At 36.3% G+C, this 22,568-nt stretch overlaps 1 protein-coding gene across 3 annotated transcripts in view; it reads right to left on the bottom strand.

Moving 5' to 3' along the window:
* The window catches only part of FYB1 (FYN binding protein 1), a 155,255-nt gene that overhangs the window by 30,883 nt on the left and 101,804 nt on the right, over window positions 1-22,568 (bottom strand). For all 3 annotated transcript variants that reach the window (XM_047730836.1, XM_047730838.1, XM_047730835.1), the window contains exons 3-7: window positions 18,155-18,311; window positions 5,920-5,966; window positions 3,584-3,603; window positions 3,106-3,140; window positions 2,030-2,150 (exon numbers count right to left, since the gene is read on the bottom strand). In XM_047730836.1, the coding sequence (XP_047586792.1) occupies window positions 2,030-2,150; window positions 3,106-3,140; window positions 3,584-3,603; window positions 5,920-5,966; window positions 18,155-18,311 (380 nt within the window). The remainder of the gene's footprint in view (window positions 1-2,029; window positions 2,151-3,105; window positions 3,141-3,583; window positions 3,604-5,919; window positions 5,967-18,154; window positions 18,312-22,568) is intronic.

Raw genomic sequence — 22,568 nt, forward strand, 5'->3', positions numbered from 1 at the left:
TGAACTCCTAATTTCCTAGTCCTAAATTTATATCGTTTTCAACATAATGTTTTGGACCTTTTGATATGCAAATATGCATTGTGATTTTTGAAGTTCTGCCTCATGTTATTGAACTCATGATGTTATGAATTGTGACATATCATCAATTATGTACCACGAAGAGAGAAAAAACTTAATTTAAATTATGATAGGCCAGTGATGTTAAGATGCATCTGAATTTCAGAAGCTGAAAGCATGAAATATTTTATGCTAGAGACTTAATTTTGAGTGAATGGATACTCAGAAATACTCTTTCTTCCTATTTTCTTTAATTGTAATATCTTCTAACATTTTTTTTAAGATTTTATTCATTTATTTGACAGACAGAGATCACAAGTAGGCAGAGAGGCAGGCAGAGAGAGAGGGGGAAGCAGGCTCCCTGCTGAGCAGAGAGCCCAATGTGGGGCTTGATCCCAGGACCCTGGGATCATGACCTGATCTGAAGGCAGAGGCTTAACCCACTGAGCCACCCAGGCGCCCCACATCTTCTAACTTTTAATCTTTTATTTTTGTGGAAGGAATACAGCTTGTTAAGTCCTAGTCCTCACAAAATTTGAGTTCATATTTAGTAGTAAGATTTCTATACCCTTTTTTTTCTTACTAAAAATCATTTGAATGAATGACTGAAATAATGCAAAATTTATTTCTCCAAAAGAAACACAAGAATTCCTTCAAAATTCCAAAGTCCCTTCACAGAAGTGTGTTATGAAGACTTTTGTTTAAGAAACTAATTTTTCATATTTGTCATTTGAAAAATATGAACATTGGTACCCATACATCTGTATGAGTAAAATGTCTTAATAGTCATGCTTTAATCTTAATTTTACTTATATATAGTAAGCTTTTTCAAAATTTAATGAGAACCCTAACAGATAGAGTGTCTTATGTACATTATTTTAATTAATTCCACAAGAAACTTCCCAGAGAGGTATCATTTATTCTTACTTTAAAGAATAAAAACAAACCAAAACAAAAGAATATGAATCTGAGGTGTAGAGAAATTTAATAATATGCCCACAATCACATAATTCACATGGGCAGCTGGAATTTAAATCCACATCTATCCAATTGACTCTAAGCTTTATTTTTTTTCCTGTACCATGTTGTTGAAACTTTGTTTTAATACAATAAATACAGTGGGGAGTTATATAGAAATCAAATTTTTATAACTCAAATGATACATTAAATGTTCCAGAGGAATTAAATATTTAAAGGAATCTTGACATGAATCCTTTTCATCATGAAGAATAGTTCTCTAATTCATATAATCACCTTAAATATAGCTAACACACCAGACCTGTGCCTGATGGCGCATGTCATCAAAGATGGTGTATCCAAGAGAGGACAGCCTGCCAGTGTAGCATTGGTGGTAGTAATAGGAGTCATACAATTAGAAATCAGAGATCAGAGAAGAGAGAGGTCAGAAATCCAGGTGGAAAAAGAGGGACAAGAAAGAGTGGGTGTCAGAAGTCAACATGTACCTAAGTTAAAAATAAAGGCCAAAATATAAGTCAGGTCTAGACATCAGCATTTAGAGTAGTTATAGCAACTTTATTCTGAGACAGGTCTGGGTCATCCAGACACATTTGTGTCCCTTGCACCATTGTGATGCTTGCCACAGGGATATCTGTGTGTGGGCTCCGAGCTCATAGCATAAGTTGGTCAAGATCAAACGTGAAATGATGAGAGCAAAGATGGGTTTGAGCAACTGAGTATTCATTCACTAAATTACCATAAAATTTCCTAGGTGCCCACTAATTCTAAGGCACCATATTTTATTTGGGCTTTATCCTATTACATTTTTAGTGCAGAGATAAGAGAGTATATTGGGCAAAATAATTACTGTTATGAAGGTAGTTACTTTTTAAGGAAACAACAATTAAGTAATTCTCCCACCATGTAAGTTTTCAAGAATGCTGCCTCTTTTGTATGAAAGTTATAAAAAGAGATTACTCTTTTTTTTTTAACCCATTGGCAAGCAAGCTCTTACTTTAAATTTCTTCTTTATTTCTTGTTCTTTCTTTTCTCGCTCCTTCTGTTCCTTTTTCTCCAACTCTAATCTCTTCTTTTCCTCCTTCTCCTTTTTTTTCTCTCTTTCTTTGGATGCTTCTCTGTGGATACAAATTGTTACGTTGTTTCAGCATTTGCGAACATTGATGTATTATGGCTCAGGTATCCAGAGGTTTCTCCCCACAACAGAAGACTGTATCTGATAGTAGAGATGAAGGTAAGAAGCCAACGGTTGTCAAAATTCCTGGGTGTGTGAGACTGTTCTGAAATCCAGTAGGAGGCATGCAAATGAGGATACCTTCCAAAGGCTCTGCTTCCCCTCATAACCTTTGCTAGCCAGTGGGAGAGATGCCCTATAAAGGTCCTGTTCTTGCTGCATATCGGTATGAATATAATTAATCTCTCTTTCTCAGGCACTCACAGGCACAGGGTATACACATGCAAAGCTTAGTTCAGAAACTGTCATCAGAAGCAGCTGTACCAGAACCAGGTAGAGAAAATTAAGATATTTGAATTTAAAAAAAGATAAAATAAATTCACATATTTATTTCTTCTTTCCCTCACTTTCCAAGAAATTTCTTAGTCCTGGCCCATCCAGAAACCCATTTTGGAACTATTTTTAACATCTTTCTGCTTCAGCAGGTAGAAACTTTGCCATCTGGTGCTGTGGTAAATTATTTCTCATAGCACCTTGTGAAGGGAAGCACTGTCTAGGTGGGGAAGTTATAATAAATAGATAAATTCATTTGCCCAAGGACACACTGTGAGCAAGAAGTCTAGATTCCTGCCTCAGAGATTACTGGCCTGAGATCTTTCCAGTAGCTGTGGGTCTCCGGCCTCTCACAGAAGAACATTTTTAAGAGTCCTCCATAAAATTCTTAGACAAATAAAGAATCTTTAGTCCTTTGTATTGAAATAAAGGTTATCATTATATGTCAGTTATTTGAACAATAAAGCTTTTCCCCCTTTGTGTTCAATATCCATCCATTCGTCCTCACAGAAATCATAATATTCATTTCAGATGGATGAAATCATGGTAAAAAATAAAACTCATACATGTCTTCATATGTTTCTCCTTCACTGTCTTGTTCCTGTCAAGGAAAACATTAATAATGATTAATTTTAATTACTCAAAAAGGGAACATACACACATTACATCAATCAAATGCTTAGTAGAATAAGCATAAATTTAAGTGTATATAAGTTTGTCTTGTTTCAAATATTTTCTTTTCCTTTCAAGAGATAGATTGGAAAAGTTAGCACAAAAAGATCTAATTTTATATGCTGCTATATAATTCAGATGTCTAGCCAGACTTAAGTTTATGCGCAGTGTTACAAAATTCCTGTGAGTCAGTGTAATGATTGGCGTCTAATGTCTCAAGCATTTTAGATGAAGTAATATTATAAATGGAAAAATATCATTATTACTCATAACAGTTTTCATTCGTTGGTTTATGTCAATAGAACATGAATCATGTTAAGTATTTGAGTGAAGTTGTATGATATCAGAATGTGGAAAAAAAAAAAAACTGACCTCATCTAGATTTCCAGGACCTAAAAGGTTTAAAAAAAAAAGAGTAAAATTTAATATACTTTAATTAAAAAGCACTTTAGTACAGAATTGCTAGACATAATATATTCAAAGCAGTTCATAATTTAACAGAAGTTATGCTTTATCAAAGGTGTGTAAGTATGAAATAGAACATGCGGCTTAGATCTTTACTATGGCCTTTTCAATACTTGTAATTTAGCCATAAAATCATCTCACTGGCTTTCATAAAATAATGCAATGGGCAAAAAATAATGAAGACTTTTTATCCTCTTTATGAAAGGCATACACATATGGTTTTTTGGCCTTGTGTGGAACAAAAGATTGTCAGAAAATGACTAGTTCGCACGTTTTGACTTACTTGTTCCCAAGGACTTAGATTTATGTAGCAAGCAAATCTAGTTACTTAGGTTTTTTTTTTTTGAAGATACTTTACTGAGGCACCTGGGTGGCTTAGTTGGTTAAGCGGCCTACTCTTGGTTTCAGCTCAGGTCATGATCTCAGGGTTGTGAGATTGAGCCCCACACTTGGCTCCAAGCTGGGCCCAATGTGGGGCTTAAGCTTAAGATTCTCTCTCTCTTTCTCCCTCTGCCCTTCTCCCTGGCTCACCCTATTCTTTCTCTCTCTAAAAAAAGATACCTTACTATTCAAGTGTTTAGTGATATCAAATAATTATTCAATATGAAGACATAATCTAGAGTAATAGTAATAAAAACAGTATGGTGTTGGTATAGAACACATAGACCAGTGGAATAGAGCAGAGAGCTCAGAGAAAGATGCATGAATTTACATACACTCTTATATACACAGTTATTACACACACAAATACACAGGTATACATACATAGACGCATGATGTAGTATAAAGGTGGCATTATAAAATATTGAGAAAATTATGGGTTTCAAAGTATGTTAATGAGAAAACTAGTTCCTTAAATGAGGCAATAAATCTGGGTTTCTGCTAACTCCTCAAAGGTGGACTACAAAGACATCAAAGACTCAGATTTAAGGGATGAAATTCATAGAAGAAAATAGATATTTTTATTTTTTAGGGATAGGACTTCTTTTTTTTTTTTTAAAGATTTTATTTATTTATTTGACAGAGAGAGATCACAAGTAGACGGAGAGGCAGGCAGAGAGAGAGAGAGAGGGAAGCAGGCACCCTGCTGAGCAGAGAGCCCGATGCGGACTCGATCCCAGGACCCTGAGATCATGACCTGAGCCGAAGGCAGCGGCTTAATCCATTGAGCCACCCAGGTGCCCCTTAGGGATAGGACTTCTTAACTAAAACTTTAAAACACAAGTTACAATGTAATAACTAATTTGATTATATCAAAATTCATTTCTGTTCAGTGAAGGGCAGCTCGGGGTAACAGACAATGGACAGGATGAGAGAAGATAGTGGCAGTGTCTGCATCTGACTGTGATTAATATCTGAAATACACACAAACTCTTCCAAGTCAACCAGAAAGATATCAACTCTGAAACAAAAGTGGTCAAAAGATATGAACTGGCAAGTTACAGAAGAGAAAACTGCAAAGGCCAATACACAAACTAAGTACTCAGACCCAGTAGAAGCAGAAATAGGAAAATAAAGTGAGATATCATTTTATACATATAAGACTTGAAATTGGAAAGCTGAATAATACCAGGCATTGGTGAAAGGTAGGCATCTTGGAATTCTCACGCCCTGCTGATGGGAGTACACAGAAATGCAGATTTCCTGGAGAATACTCTAGTCCTAATCAGTCAAAATGATTATTTCATAGCTTACAAACAGCCATTCCACTACTGGATATATACTTTAAAGAAAGTGTCTCAGAGGTCCATATGGGAATATGGACAAGAACACACACTGAATTATTATTTATAAGTACCAGGGAATTGGAAGTAAAGTGCAGATGCATAGGATACATACTGTGGGGTACTGTGAAGTAGTTAATAAATTAAATACACATATAACAACATGGGTGGGTCCCCTAAAACACATAATGCTCAGTATAAAAAAAAAAGAGTAGACTGAGATATAACGTACTGTTTATATAAATTGAAATATATACATACTTATAAGAGTATGCAAAGAATATGTATAAACAGACACACACACATTAAATGTATTAGAATACTTGTCTCTGGTTGGAAATGGACAGAAAGCAGTGAGTGGATCATGGAGATAAAAGGGAATACATACATAAGTAAAACAGGAGAGGGACCTTGCAAGGACCAGTGAGGACAACAGCCCAATAGTGACTGTATCAGAATGATTAACTCAGATTTCTGTATCTGAGTTAACAAATAAATAAAACATCTTTTGCCCCTTACCATCAGAGTGCATCACACCGTCTTGATTTTCTTCATTTACAGGGCTTCTGAAAGCAGGAAAGAAGAGAAAATAAAAATGGAGCAAATAGAGGCTCATCTTACAATGAAAAGTGAAAAAGAATCAAAGGATCATTTTTAAATTATTCTTTTTTCTTTAATCTCTGCTCTGATTTATGACTTCAAAAGTTGTTAGAATGGGCCATAGGCTCATATTGATGCTGCTACTGAGGCAAAAACATGGATAATCAGGGACCTTGAGGACAGTTCTGTCTATTCATAGCAGACACATAAGAGTAGTTCATTGCTTCAGGGCAGTAATATGTTTTCTGTTAAAATGGCAGTATATCAATGCTTCAATTTCAGGATTCTGAAGGTATTTGATTGGTTTTATGATCTAGATACCAAAGAGAATTAGTTCTAAACCTTGATTCCTTCTTTCCAGATGTTCTCTACCTGGCTTTTTCCCAGCCATTTGTGGCTTGGACTCCAAGGTGCTTCATTCCAAACTGCTTTACTCCAGCTGCTCTTAACAGTTATTAATACCTGGGCCCCACAAATCCCTAATGATTGATGCAACATCTATATTTTCTATTTTTCTCCTCAAGTTGATTAACATAGCTGGGAAAAAATTGCTATTTCACTGATTCTGGAAATTACAAATGACATTTAATCTCAGCTTTAACCTCAACACTATTCTATAATCTCATTTACCTTTTCCTAGTGAACCTTCTCTCCCATCATCCTTCCCAATGGCTATTTAAAACCTTCACTACTTTCTACAAACCTCCTGTCCCTCTCCTCTCCCCTATAATAAGATGCCCTTGTTTCTTATTTCACTGATGAAATAGCAGTTATTGGATGTGAACTCTCTTAAGAAAATATATTCCTTTAACCCAAACTTATCCTGACCGTCTATCAAAGTTCCTTCCACCTGTGTTCTGAATTCTATCTAAATTATCAATGTTTTATCCCCCTTCTCTTCTTCTTTTGTCACCATATTATATATATTATTATTACTCCTCTTCTTTAACTCCCCATTCCTAAATATCTCACATTTTTTTTCTCTCCTAGCCCAACTACTCTCATTCATAAAAGCCAAACTCTTCTCTTTACCTTTCTAAATCCTCCACATTACCACAGATAGTCCTCCTTTTCCCAGCCAAATCGGAGAAGGCTGTCTGTGCTCACAGACTTCCTTTCACTCAATTCTTCTTAACTATACCCTGGCTTCTATTGCCAGTTCTTTGCTGAAACTACTCTTAAAGGACTTACCAAATACACTAGACACCTCTTAGCTTCCATGTTACATGACTATTTTGTGGCCCTTAACAGTATTGGACGTTAAGCCTTCCTAGAGTCTCCTTCGTTTCTGTAAGAAATCTCACCTGGCTCATTTCTGACCACTATCCCACAATTTCCTTGGTGGGCTTATTTCCCTTTGACTTCTCCTTTAAGTGATGATGTTCCTTTGTGTTCTGGTCTTGGCTTGCCTTCTTTTTTCCACTCTATATCTGTCCCTGAATGGTCTCATATATGCCCACAGCTTCAGTTTTTCTCTTAGTGTTGGTGATTTCCATTGACATCTCCAGTGCAGGCCACTCTTTGGAGTTTCAGATTTATATATACACATCTTTACTTGAATGTCCCACAACCAGTTCTATATTAATATCACAGAAACTGAGGCTTCCTCTTTTATCCAAGCATAAACACGCTTTTCCAATTAAGTTTCTTATCTTAGTGAATGATACCACAGTTCCATATCCACCTAAGCCTCAAAGTCATCCTTGTTTCTCACTCTTCTTCAGTTCCACATTAAATTAATCATGCTCTGTCAGTTCCATATATTTAATGTCTCCTATAATTCACTTCCTCCCTCCATCACTCTCCTCTTTCCTTATAGACACAAGTACAGAATTATATTATCACTAACATGGACTCTTGCAGTAGCCATCTGCCCCATCTCCTAGTGATGAGCATTGTTCTCCCTCTTCTCCCCTTACACTCCCTTCTCCACATTGCTGCTAAAATGATCTCTCCAATGCAAAATATGGTTATATCACTCTCATGTTCACTACTCAAGCCACTTAAAGAATTAGGAAAGACTGTTACTTAAACCCAAGAGATGTTGGTTGCAAAATTAACCCTATTTGAAGAATGTAGGCTGGAAGTGCCTTGTTATTCCTTAGACTAAAAAAAAAAACCCCAAAACAAAAAACAAACAAAAACAAACAAACAAAAAAACCCTCAGTGGGTACACTTGTAGCTCAGGAAGAACTGTCATAGACATACATGCTTTAGTCTCCATCTGGGATGGTAAGCATATGTGGTCATCAATTGTTGATCCAATAAACTTATTTCTAAACAAATTTGAAATGTTAAAATTTAACCTATATATGCTTTAGCTTTTAATTTAGGTAAGTGTAAAAGCTCAATTAATTAACTCATTAGTTTGGTTAGAAAAAGACACTTACATCCCTTAGTAAATCTTTTTAGTTCTTGAGAGATTCGGAGTTAAATACAGAAATGATGAAGGAAGTCAAACCCATGGTACAAAAATTTGTGAAAAAAGTTTTACCATCATTGGGAAAGTATACTTATGTTCAATATTTTAAGTATTTATAATATTTAAGAGATGTGTTACATTAGCAAATATTCAGTTAGATATGTCAAACTAATTTAAAGTTTGTTAGACTTTTTAGTTTAGTTGAAAAGTATGTATTCTCTGTGTTAATGTTGAGACTCAAAGGCCGTTCACATCAAAAAAGGAGATTCAACCTGACATTACACACTTTTTTTTTTTTTTTAAGATTTTATTTATTTATTTGACAGAGAGATCACAAGCAGGCAGAGAGGCAGGCAGAGAGAGAGGAGGAAGCGGGCTCCCTGCTGAGCAGAGAGCCCGATGCGGGGCTCGATTCCAGGACTCTGAGATCACGACCTGAGCCGAAGGCAGCGGCTTAACCCACTGAGCCACCCAGGCGCCCCCATTACAGACTTCTGATAAAAGAATATACCATCACCTAGGAAGTAGTCTTACCAAAACAACTAGACTAAATTTGGTTGAGTCACCTCTACCTCCAACTACCAATTTACAGGAAATACAGAGGAAAGAGGAACACGTAGCTGTACTATAGGGAAGCACTCAGCAAAGTCCAGGCTGTGGTTAACTACAATGCCCACAAACAACTTGATTTCTTCCACAAATAAATTGCAATAAACAAATAAATAAAGTGAGAGAGTAGGGTTATAGCTTGAAAGAGAATTGCAGATGTATAAGCCAATGAAAATATGTAGACTTTATATGGATTCTTATTCAAACAAACTTAAAAAAAAAGAGACAATTGAAAATTTGACTTGACTTTTATATTAATATATAGACTCTAATTTTTAGGGATACTTACTAAAATATTCATGAATAGAATTATGTGGTATTAGTATGAAAATAATATGAAAGAGGGATGTGTGTGGGGGTATTGATGAAACAAGATTGGCGATGAGTTTATAATTGTTGAAGTTTGTGTAGGGGACATGGATGTTCATAACACTATTCTTTCTGACTTTAATAAAAATTTTCAAAATAAATGTGCTTCTTAAGAGGTATAAGAAGAATCTCATTGAAGATACAATTGGAATATTTAAGAGAATTGGACATGCTTTGATAGATTTACAACTCATTTAAGTTTTGGGGAAGATTTTGCTTAGCGCAGTTACTGTTCAGTCAGCTTTTTGAAATACTTAAAAAATTCAACATGTAGATTTACAGAGGCAATGTAAAACATGGAGGGGGTAATTAAAACTAAATTTTTAAATGTAACTATCGATTTAAAAGAATTTAACCTGGGCGCCTGGGTGGCTCAGTGGGTTAGGCCGCTGCCTTCCGCTCGGGTCGTGATCTCAGGGTCCTGGGATCGAGCCCCACATCGGGCTCTCTGCTCAGCATGGAGCCTGCTTCCTCCTCTCTCTCTGCCTGCCTCTCTGCCTGCTTGTGATCTCTGTCTGTCAGATAAATAAATAAAATCTTTAAAAAAAATAAAAATAAAAATAAAAGAATTTAACCTGAATATTGTTCCATCATTAATCAAATATCCCACTGACAATAACTATTCTTTTTTTTTAGTTTTTTTTTATTTTTTCAGCATAACAGTATTCATTATTTTAATAACTATTCTTATTTCAATAAAAATTAATAGATGTATAAATAAGATAGCAAGTTATGTGAATTTGAGTACTTAAATAAATTAGGCCTCTGCATTACTAACTTAAATAAATTACATATTAATTAAAAACACAAGATGTAAATACCTTAGATGTCGAATAAACTGACATCCTACAGAATGAAATATACAGCCTGTTTCATGGTATGCAAGGTTCTTATGACCAGTCCTGTTCCTTTTTTTTTTTTTTAAAGATTTTATTTATTTATTTGTCAGAGAGAGAGAGAGGGAGGGAGGGAGAGAGAGAGAGCATAAGCAAGCGAAGGGAGAAGCAGGCTCCTCACTGAGCAAGGAACCCGATGCGGGACTCAACCCCAGGACTCTGACCTGAGCCGAAGGCAGATGCTTAATCAACCAAGCCACCCATTTTTATATCATTTTATATCATTTTTTTGTATCTTTTTTTTTTCACATATTAATATTGACTCACTCCCTGAACACTCTGTTTCTTCTTCCTCCATGCCTAGCCCAGTATGTTTTCCTTTCCTAGAATCATCTTTCTCCTGATCACATCCCGTTTGTGACCCTTCTTAATCTTTTAAGTCTCTCCTGAAACACTCGGTTCTCTGTGAAGTCATCTCTAACACCCCAGGCCCACGCAGTTGCTGCTTCTATGTGTCATGCTTTGCTCCATTATAGTGATTATTCTGTATCACTGTAATTACAGAGTAATTGCTCGCAGGGCTCCCTTCCTACTACGAGACTATGAGAAAGAGACTGTCACTTTGTTAGTTAATTTGTTATTATGACTGTCATTTTTAGAAAGCTATTAGGATAATTCCAGTCATGTATAGGGCTTTGATTTTTTTTTTTTTTTGATGAATTAATTATGTCCCAGCATAAGAAACTAAATTAACGTTTGTTACTGAAGTGAGTTGTTTATGGTCATTTTTGAAAAAGAATGTCAGTCAAAAAGAATACCAGACTTGTAGTTTACTTCCTAAAACACTTTTTAAAAAAAAAGATTTTATTTATTTATTTGACAGAGAGAGATCACAAGTAGGCAGAGAGGCAGGCAGAGAGAGAGAGAGAGAGGGAAGCAGGCTCCCTGCTGAGCAAAGAGCCCGATGCAGGGCTCGATCTCAGGAACCTGAGATCATGACCTGAGCCGAAGGCAGAGGTTTACCCACTGAGCCATCCAGGAGCCCCTACTTCCTAAAACACTTGAAAGAATAAAAAATAATTGCAGAATGGAGAGTATCTCCATAGCACATACATACATATGTGGCTGCATGTTTATAGAGAAACATTTATTGCTTGTAGATAATGTTTACATGCATACATTGATTCATGGACCCAACATGAGAGCATATAAATCTTAGTTTACTTTTAGAACTCCGAATTCACCATATATAACATGAAAACATTCAATAAATATGAAATGATGTAAGAATGATGGTGAAGAATAACAGGGAAAACATGAGGAAGAAAAATAGGTGAGCGTCATAATAAACTGAGATTAAACTGTCACCAGTTATTAAAAAACAAAAACAAAAACGTGTTGCAGCCATTGAGAAAAAGATATAGGCAAGCTATGAAAGCAATCACGTGTCACACAGACCTAAGCAGAGGGAGCAGGTCAAGGAGAAGAAAAAGAAGCTTATCAGTTGTGAGAACAGGGTGCCTGCTTAGGAGGACTTTTCACCAGTTCTTTGTTTTTACACGGTGGTGTGCAGAATTACATAGGGAAGGTGAACTCAACTCAATATTACGACTGCCATTTTTCGAAAGCTATTAGTGCTCTGTTTCCTGACTTTTAATGATGTAAAGCTATTGACCTTTATATCTTCTTTGTTATTTACAACTTTAACTGTCGGGGTTATATTTTGTTTTTGTTTTTTAAAGAAGGGCGGCTCTAAGTGTCCCACGAAACTTGGTTCTATACCTGCTGTTGCTGAGAACAGAATCTTATGACTTTTCTCGGGAACATGTCTTCCTGTATTGAATGCAGGAGGACCTATAAAACTCGTTTCAGCCAATGTTTTTCCAAATGGAGTTAGGTAAGGCCACTCAGGAGTGTGCATTAGATATGGCAGGTCTCAAATTCCAGACAACGTTAAGCACTTCTAATGAATAAGAGCATTTTAATGGTTAATTCTTACTTTTCCTCTAATTCGAGAGCCCCCAGAATCTGAAGCTGACTGTGAATGACCTCATGGTAAGAACTGTCCCACTTTTCCCTTTTCTAACCTTAGTCATTTCCCAGTATTTATTATTTCTTATTACTTCACTTTTCCTGTCTCATTACTATTAATAACCATGGAGTTTGTTTTGTACACCAAAATATTCAACCATTGGTTCTGTTTTCCTTTGAAAAATCAGTTATACGGTTAAAATTATAATTAATTTGTAAAGGTGGTGCCAAGAAACATGTTACACCGAGAAGGATGTTGATCTCAACACTAATAGTGATAAACTCTTCGACGCGTTTCAGTTTCTCTTCCGATGTCTGATGTCTGAGTAACACAGTAGAAAACGTAACTAGTGACTTCTGACCACTAGGTGGGGAAGCAGTACAATTTAAAAGAAAAGAACTCTGGCCTCAGCCACTTTAAGACCGTTATTATTTCTAATTCTCCTCGGCCTCCAACCTTTTACCTTCTTAAGGCATCCTGATCTGAATGATGTCAATATATCTGACTTCTAGGGAGGCCACCCTATCTCCTGAAATTCCTTCCCTGATACCAATTAAAAATTCACTTTCTTGCCACAAGCAATACGGACTCTACACCCTCAGGAAGACTGTAAACCTTTCAGTTATTTATTCCTTTGGGAAGCCAGCCCCTCACCTGAACACGACTTCCCACTCACTCTAGTCCTTGTTGCAGGAATTCTCCCCTCACCACCATTATAATTTTCCCTTCTTCACTGGATTTCTCTTCCTGGCGTACAAACATAGTGTTATTTCTTCCATCTTAAAAAAAAAAACAAAATCTCTATTCCATTTTTCCCCCAGTTACTGCCCCCACTTCTCCTCGGAAAAGTTGTCTATAATCACTTTTTCCCGTTCTTCTCCTTTCCTGCTCCTCTAACGCTGTTTCAGTCAGGCTTGCTTCCCAAGCCCAGGAATTCTCACCCCCATGACCTCCACATGACCACCCCCATGACCTCTCTTATTTGGCCTTCAGCAGCATTGGACACAGTTATCACTACCTTTTCCTGGGGAATACGATCTTTCCTTGGCTTCCAGGACACCATACTCGTGTTTTCTTCCTATTTTATTGCTTGTTCCTTTTTACTCTCTGTTCATTTTTCTTCTCCCAGGCCTCATAGAGTTGGAGTACCCCAGGGCTCGGTTCTTCTTTCTAGTTATACTCACTTCCTTGGTGATTGTAACAGTGTCATGATTCTAAGTGGAGAATACAGGCCTCTGACTCCCAAATTTATATGTTAAAACCAGAACTCTCTCCCAGACTCTTCACTTCTGAAGTGAATATTGCTGCCTCAATATCCCCACTTAGATGTTTAAACGACACCTCAGGCTCAACATAGCCATGTCTTCCTGATCTTCTCGGGCCCCAAATTTGCTCACCGTCATCCTCTCCCATTTCAGTTGAAGGAAACATCATCCTTATGTTATAGTCGCTGAAGCCAGAAGCCCTGGAGCCATCTTTGATCTCTGTTTCTCTTCATACCTCAAATCCAAATTCTGTTGTCTCTACCTTCAAAGTATATTCAGAGTCTGGTTGCTTCTCTCCACCTCCACTGCCACCATCTTGGTTAGAGCCACCTGTATACCATGCTTGCATTTCTGCATTATCCCCCTGACTAGTTTCCCTGTTTCAATATTTGCCTACTGTCTCTTTTCATGTAGCTGTTAAGGTGATCTCGATAAAACATAAGTCATAACATCCCTGCTGTGCTCAACCTTTTTTTAGTGACTACCATTTCACTGAGGAGACACAGTCTCGACTATGACCGGCAAGACCCTGTGTGAGCTGAATCTTTTCCTGCTATTCCTTCCCTTGCTCACTTTTCTCTGGTAGCTGTTACCCCATTGCTAGTCCTTTAACATTCTAGGCATTTGTTCTATCTGTTCTCTCTGCCCCGAATGGTCTTGCTTAAGACATCTGCAACCTTAACTCCCTCACTTCCGTGAGTCTTCTTAAGTATAACTGCCTATAAAGGGAGTTGCCCTCCCCTTTCTTAAAGCAGCAACACCCTGTCCCCAACCCCACCCTCCTACTACATTACCTAACTCTGCCCTCTTTTCTCCTACTTAGTATTTCCCACCATACTCTCTTCTTTACCTGTTTATTATTTTTATTCATTGGGTCTCTTGCCCCCTGTTTTAGGTGGGCAAGGATCTTTATTTTGTTCACTGATACTTCCTGAACTACTATTACAACAACACAAAGTAGTGGCTCAAAAACACAATTCTTGAGTGAATGTAAAAAAAAAAAAAATCTAGTAGAGCTCGACCTGAGAGTAGCCTCTAACCAGAGAGGGGAGGAAAGGCATTTGCAAGCTGGCAGAGGGAGTATGTGGAAAACACCCATGCATGTGTTTTGAAGGGTGACGGCATGAGGATAAACACAGGAACATACATATCTCACAATTGTGCTTAAAGTTTACTCCATAAATTTCCCTCTCACATGAAATACAAACTTTTGAACCTGAATAACAAGCGTCATTTTGCTCTCGTTTCTCTTTTGTGTCTTACATGGCTTCCCCTACTTGCGATAAAGTTTCTAATCCAGCTATTTCTTCATTTTGGAATTTACTTGAGCTTTCTGATGGGAGACTGAAAGTCTTTCACTATACACCACATTTTTACTTAAAAAAAATTGTAGATGTCCCCTAGCTTTCATTCCCTCTTTTCTTTCCATCAGACAATTGACTTTCAGATTCTGTAATTATCATCTACGCAGTATAAAATTCAAGAAGACTTGTATCTTTTTATGTTCTTCTGAGAGTTTACGCATTTTGTAGAGTCAGGAACTCTTAGGAGAATCTGACTTTCTACTTACGAGTCCTTAATAAGATGGAAATAGGGATGAGGTAGAGTGTATTACAATTGGTGGATTTTGCCACTTTCTGATGAAAATAATGTTACAAGTAAGAGTTTGGGCCTAGTTGTTTGGAAGACCCTTTTCAACTTTGCAACAATTCACTAAATTCACCAGCATCCTTATGAATGTGCATTACAGGTTATACATCTGTTCTTGAAATTCTTTCCTCCATCTAAAATTTTTTTTATTTCCCACCATATTGTAATGGATTTGGGGGAGTAGGCTTGCAGAAAAGGGATAATACAGTAGGCCTAAGGTGCTAATTTTAGAAGACTCTGACACTAAGATTGGCCCTTCGTTTACATCTGAGAACTCCACTTCTAAAAAATTCCCTACACTGATTTAAAGTTGACTAATTGATAAGAATGCCTTGCTGTGCCCTGGACTCTATAAACCACACAACTTGTGGTGAAAACCTGCTTTCCTTCTAGAAGTCTGGTATTTTGGTAGTGGTTAGGCTGAAGATGCTTATGTGACCAACTCTCAATAAAAACTTGAACAAACCCCCTACAGGGCTTCCCTGGGAAGCAACATTACACATTTCCAGAGCCAGAGAAAGGAACATTCTCAGTGTGTCCCTTCTAGGCATAAAAGGACAGCGTCACTGTGATAAATCTTAGCCATGGTAACTAAACACTGGGTCCTGTGTGTCCTTTAAATGAATCCACAAACATATGGTGGTCTTGGGGACTTCTCATACAGCAGGAATAGTGCCAAACACTCCTCCTCTCTACAGTTTCTTCAATCAAACAATGATCAGTCTTTATGTCTTATAAATTTTCAGGGATTCATGCTCAGGGTATTTATTAAAATCTCTCACTAGAATCATATAAGACTGAAGGCAGTAGCTTGGATAGGGTCACATAATAAAATTCAAAAGTACTAAGACCATGATCTGGTGGGTTAAATTTATCAGACTAGGAAAAAATTAGGGAAAAGAAACAAAATCTAATACATGTGAGAACAAAACAGTTTATAGAAGTCAAGTGTATATAAGAACACGTTACTTAATTATTCTAACTAAACAAATATTTATTTAGCACTTACCTGTTAGTAAGCAGATGGCCTAAGCTCTTATTTGGTAGCAAGATATCATGGGGTATTAGAGTCTTTCAATTAGAATTCATAAAATCAAATGCCCGTAAGGGCACACAGTTAACATAAAGGTGGGATGCAGGCCACAAACAAAGTAATAGCTCCAAAGCTGCTCTAACATTTTCCAGTTACTGCCTTTATACCTCAAATAAACACAGAAAGTGAAACACAGTGGTGGTTACCCATGACACATGTGTTTTCAACGCTTGCTCTAAACTGTAATCATGATCAATAAAATAAAGCTGTCAATCAGATATTGATATTAATAGATTCTACTATATAGGTTATGGATATGAAGTACTTTTAATGTAAAGATACTGTTATTAACAGATTCTCTTATATGGATTATGGATATGAAATACTTTAAATGTAAAGAACATCAGTCTGGTAGGGGATTGAATTGGAGGAAAAACAAACTGCAGCTAAATATTTTGGGATATTGCTTATATCCACAAATACCCTATTTTTGGTAAGGAAGAATCATGCAATGCAATTTTCTAGAAGAAGAAAGGGAAGACCTATTCTAACTTGCCATAAGGATCTATACTTGCCATTATCCAATGTCTTTTTAAAATGACATTTATTCTATTCTAATCTTCTGCCTGCTTTTTCCTAAACCGGCTGTTCTGGTAAATCATGAATAAAGAGCCCAGGCATAACAACCCATACAGTTTTGACATTTCTAAAAAGTACCAAATAAGAAAAACAAGAGTGGGCTTGAATAAAAGTTTCCTAGTTTTTTAACATACAGCCAAAAGTCTGAAGATTGAGAGAAAACCTGCATTTTTTTTTTTTTTTTTTTACTCAAGGAGGTTATTTAGCAGAGTAGTTAAAAGCACACAATTGCGGGACGCCTGGGTGGCTCAGTTGGTTGGACGACTGCCTTCGGCTCAGGTCATGATCCCGGAATCCCGGGATCGAGTCCCGCATCAGGCTCCCAGCTCCATGGGGAGTCTGCTTCTCCCTCTGACCTTCTCCTAGCTCATGCTCTCTCTCACTGTCTCTCTCTCAAATAAATAAATAAAATCTTAAAAAAAAAAAAAAAAAAAAAAAAAAAAAAAAAAAAAAAAAAGCACACAATTGCTTTGGACATAGACTGACATTGCCCCAAATTTCAACTCTACATTCTTGTACAGTTGTGGAGAAGTCACTGTAAATTCCCATCTCTTCATCTGTGAAGTGATGAAAAAATTTTCTACTTATATATGCAAAGTTCCAGCCTGTCATAAGTAGTCAGTAAAATATGGTTGTGGTCATGATGGTGGTCGTGGTGATAATGATGGTTGTGATGATAATGATGGTGGTGCTGCTGCTGATGATAATGGTGGTGGTGGTGGTGATGGTGGTGATGATGATTATGATGGGGATGGTGGTGATGGCAGTGAGGATGGTGGTGGTGGTGATGATTATGATAATGGTAGTGATGGTGGTGAAGGTAGTGGCAGTGATGATGATGATAGATGATGATAATGGTGGTGGTGATGTTTGTGATGATGGTGTTGGTATTGGTGATGATGATGATAATAGTAGTGGTGATGACAATGATGGTAGTGGTGGAGATGGTGGTGGTGGTGATGATTATGATAATGGTAGTGGTGGTGGTGGCAGTGATGGTGATGGTGGAAGAGATGATTGCAGTGCTAACCTTAAGAATGCTTCAAAATTTTAAAAAGGCAGTGGAAATTTTCTTCAAATGAACTCCCAGGGGGAAAAACCATTGTAAAAACAGTTAAACAATAGTTGCTCAAGGATATGGGGGTTTGAGAGCAGCCTGCCCAGACATTCCTTCTCCTTCCATCTGCCCACATTTGTGGCCCCAGCAGTTTACCATGAAACTCCAGCATTCAGCCAAGCATAGTGTGAAAATCTATGGGAAGAGATTGACAAAGAAATGGCAAGATAATCTTTGCTTACTTTAGATCTAAGGGAGGTTTAATGTTTCTGGGAGGTAGACTTGGGACTGGCGGTTGTGTTGGGTGAGATGCTGGCAAAGGCGGTTGGCTGACTGGATGGGGTGGTGGCGGTGGTGGTAGGGAAGCAGTGGAGTAAGACGTTTGGCCTTTGCTGGTACCTAAGAAGCAGAGCAAAAAAATACCATGAATTAAGATAAATCTTTAAAACACAAGAGCTGGCTATTCAAATATGTAGAAATGAGGATCTTAAATATATTTTTAAGTATTTTTTTTTAATTTATTTATTTGACAGAGAGAGATCACAAGTAGACAGAGAGGCAGGCAGAGAGAGAGGAGGGAAGCAGGCTCCCCGCTGAGCAGAGAGCCGGATGTGGGGCTCCATCCCAGGACCACCCGAGCCGAAGGCAGAGGGTTTAACCTGCTGAGCCACCCAGGTGCCCCTTAAATATAAAACTATAAGGGATTCATCCTAAGTTGAATTAATGTTTAAAGAGTCTAATATTCTAAGTATCATAGAACATGACATTTAAAATGTTTTATTTTTTTCAGATTTATTGAGGGATAATTGACAAACAAAATTATAAAATAAGTATATAACACAATGATTTGATATATTTTATATATATATATATATATAGAGAGAGAGAGAGAGAGAGAGAGAAAGGTTTTGCCTCCATTGAGTTAATCAACACATCCATCCATCTCACATATTTATCTTTTTGAGGGCCAGAAGGTTCTAGTTCTAGTCACTCGACAAATTTCAGTTCTATAATACAGTATTTTTTTTTTTTTTTAAGAATTTACTTATTTATTTGACAGGAAGAGACACAGCAAGAGAGGGAACACAATCAGGGAGAGTGAGAGAGGGAGAAGCAGGCCTCCCTGCTGAGGCCGAAGGGCTTGATTCCAGGACGCTGGGATCATGACCTGAACTGAAGGCAGATGATTAACAACTGAGTCACCCAGGCCCCTTTACAATACAGTATTAACTATAGTCACCATGTTTTACTTTAGATCTTCAGACCTTATACATCTTATAACTGAAAGTTTATACCCTCTGATCAACCTCTTCTTATTTTCTTCACCCTAGTCTCTGACAACCATCTTTCTACTCTTTGTTTCTATGAGTTGGACTTCTTTTGTTTTTTGTTTTTTGATTATACACATCATTGAATCATGTTTTTTTTTTTTTCTTTGTCTGGCTTTCTGGTATTTTTCACTGGCATAATGCCCTCAGATGCATCCATATTGTCAAAAATGACATGACTTCCTTCTTTTGTAAGGCTGAATAATGTTCCATTTTATATATATCTACTACATTTTCTTTATCCATCTGTTGAAGGACCATTAGGTCATATCCATTCCTTGGCTGTCATGAATAATATTGTTATAAATATGTGAGTAAAGATATCCCTTTGAATAATTATTTTGTTGCTTTTAGATATCTATACAGAAGTGGGATTGCTGGATCATATGGTAATATGGTAATAATAAACTGAAAGTTTATTGAGGAAAGTCTATACTGTTTTCCATAGTGGCTGTGCCAGTTTCCATTCCCAACAGTGTATACAGTATTTCCTTTCCTCCATTTCCGGGCATTTGCTATCTCTTGTCTTTTGATAACGGCCACCCTAACATGTGTGAGGTGATATCTCATTGTGCTTTTGATTTGCATTTCCATGATGATTAGTAATGTTGATAAATATTCCTTTTTGAGGTAGATAATATCTTTAATTCCCACTATGAAAAGGAATTTCTCTTCTCTTGTTAAGAAAAACCTTAACAATGGTTAAATCTAAGTGTAGAGTATATGGGTGAAAAATTGCTTAGTAAAAAAAAAAAAAAAGAATTTCTTTTACTTTTTCTAAGCTTTTGTAAACCATAGTTTTAATATTCTGGATTTTGTGAAGAAGTCTACATCAACTTTAATACTATATTCTTTATGATCTTAAAAATGTAGATGATGTTTCATTGGACTCATTATTTTAGACCAATGAGGTGTCTGCTCTCAAAGGTAACACATTCTTACTTGTTTTCAATGATTTCCTTGAATCATTAATGAGAAGATTTTGTTTCAGGTATGATTTCTAAACATTGAAATATATTAAACAACCTCAAAAATAAATCGTGTATATATAGCAGAGATTATAATACAAAGACAAGCAAAACTAAATACACATCACCCATAATCCCATCACCCAGCAATAGCTACTGAATTACATGTACTTTAAAACGTTTGAGTGCAAACATATACTTTTACAGCAGGAGAGTAAAATTTGCTATTTTGTTACTAGTATTTTTATTTTTCTCAATATCATAAATATCATTCTGTGTTAATCTAATTACAATATATATTTATATATATTTAGTATATATATTATATATATTTATATATATTATATTTATATATATTTATATATATTATATATATTTATATATATATATATATATAATATATATTTAGTATATATATTATATATATTTAGTAATGGGACAATTTTTCTTTAGGCAGCTCCACCATGACTTAAAAAAACAACAATACTGTGGTTCTAATATTGGATATTTGTATTAATTCCTTTCCTTTTTGCTGTAATAAGAAATGTCTTAGTCTTTGCACATATTTAAAGTTTTTTCTTAGAATGAATTCAATTAAGTGAAAATGCTGGGTCAAACAACATTTTTTAAGGCTTTTGATATAAAATATCAAATTGTCTTACAGAGAGACATCAACTGACAGCACCATCAGTGTATGAGAATGATTTTCACATATTTTTGCTAACATCAGCATTATTATACTTTGAATTTTTCACAATATTATGGAAAAATTCTACCTTTTGTTTTAATTTCATTTTTATCAAAATATCAATATCAAATACCAAAAACTTCCAACATTTTAGATGTTTCTTTTGCATTTACCTTTATGTACATACACACACATGTAATTATAGCTACTGCTTAAAAAATTATTGATTTTATATTTGGTAGATGTAGATTTTTGCCCTTTTCCCCTTCCTTTTCCAATGTAGCAAAAGCATAACCTTTTTTTTGGACTAAATCCATGTTCATTGTTTTCACTATCATGACTTGGTAAATATTACTTTTTGTTGAATCAAGCAGTGCACTATGATTATATTTCCTTTCTCATTCAACTTACTGTTTTCCTGGAGTTAATAATTGCCTTATTTTGTCATTTGCAAAGATTTTTCTTTGGAATTCTTACTTCCACAATTTCCAATAGTGCTGTAAAATGTCTTTAAGCATTTTCTACAACGCCAAACCTGTCATATAATGAATTGGTTCCAGTATGCCATCTCAGTCCACGTGCTTTAATGTGACCTCGTTGCTTATAAGGTCTGCCACGCATCTGACATTCTGAGGCTTCTTATTGCCAGCATCAGGCCTCTGATATATTGAGAGAATGCACTGTGATAAAGAGTCCAAGATCTGGGGCCAAAGTGCCTGAGTTTAAATCCTGGCTCCACCACCTATCTGCTGGGTGACTTGGATATGTCACTTCTGGTTTCATTTGGAAAATGAAGATCATAATAGCGCTCCCTCATAGGATGGCAGTGAGGACTTTAGATTTAACACATGTAAAACATTTAGGACAATGCCTGGGATGGAGTAAGTTAAACATTTTATTTTTTAATTCAACAAATATTTATTGAATGCTTACTTTAATGTGTCCTGTTCTAGACACTAGGATACAATAGAGAAAAAACAGACACAGATTTCTGCTCTTATGGACTTGGAGAGAGAGATTAAAAATCAAAAACATGTAAGTAGGGGCGCCTGGGTGGCTCAGTGGGTTGAGCTTCTGCTTTCGGCTCAGGTCATGATCCCAGAGTCCTGGGATCGAGCCCCACATCTGGCTCTCTGCTGAGCAGGGAGTCTGCTCCGCGGCCCCCTCTCCCCCTGCCTCTCTGCCTACTTGTGATCTCTGTCTATAAAATAAATAAATAAAATCTTAAAAAACAAACAAAAAAACAATACAAAAAGTAAGTAAAATACATACAAAATTGTAAGAAGTGCTATAAATGGTGGAAAGACTATATGTAATGGTATACTGTTGGCATCTTTTCCTTGCTCTCCATTCTGTGACCTCACTATGCTATATTGAACTTGGGCATAATGGGAATATTTAGCTCCTGGAAATAGACAAGAACTACAAATCTCAGCTTTATTGTTTTGTTGATTGTTAGATTTAAGAAAGTGATGGAGAAAATGCTTATAATGCAGATTAAATTTAAAAATGTGTTTTTCCTGTAACTATTACATGGTGAATGGCATAAAACATTCAGGAAATATTTTCCAGTATCTGAAAGCTATCATACAACTCAGCAAAATAGTTACTCGCATCACTGGCAAATGAGTGATGTTCTGACAAATATCTTTGTTGTTTTACATTCATCTTG

Source organism: Lutra lutra, chromosome 5 (genome assembly GCF_902655055.1).
Source record: "Lutra lutra chromosome 5, mLutLut1.2, whole genome shotgun sequence".
NCBI lineage: Eukaryota > Metazoa > Chordata > Mammalia > Carnivora > Mustelidae > Lutra > Lutra lutra.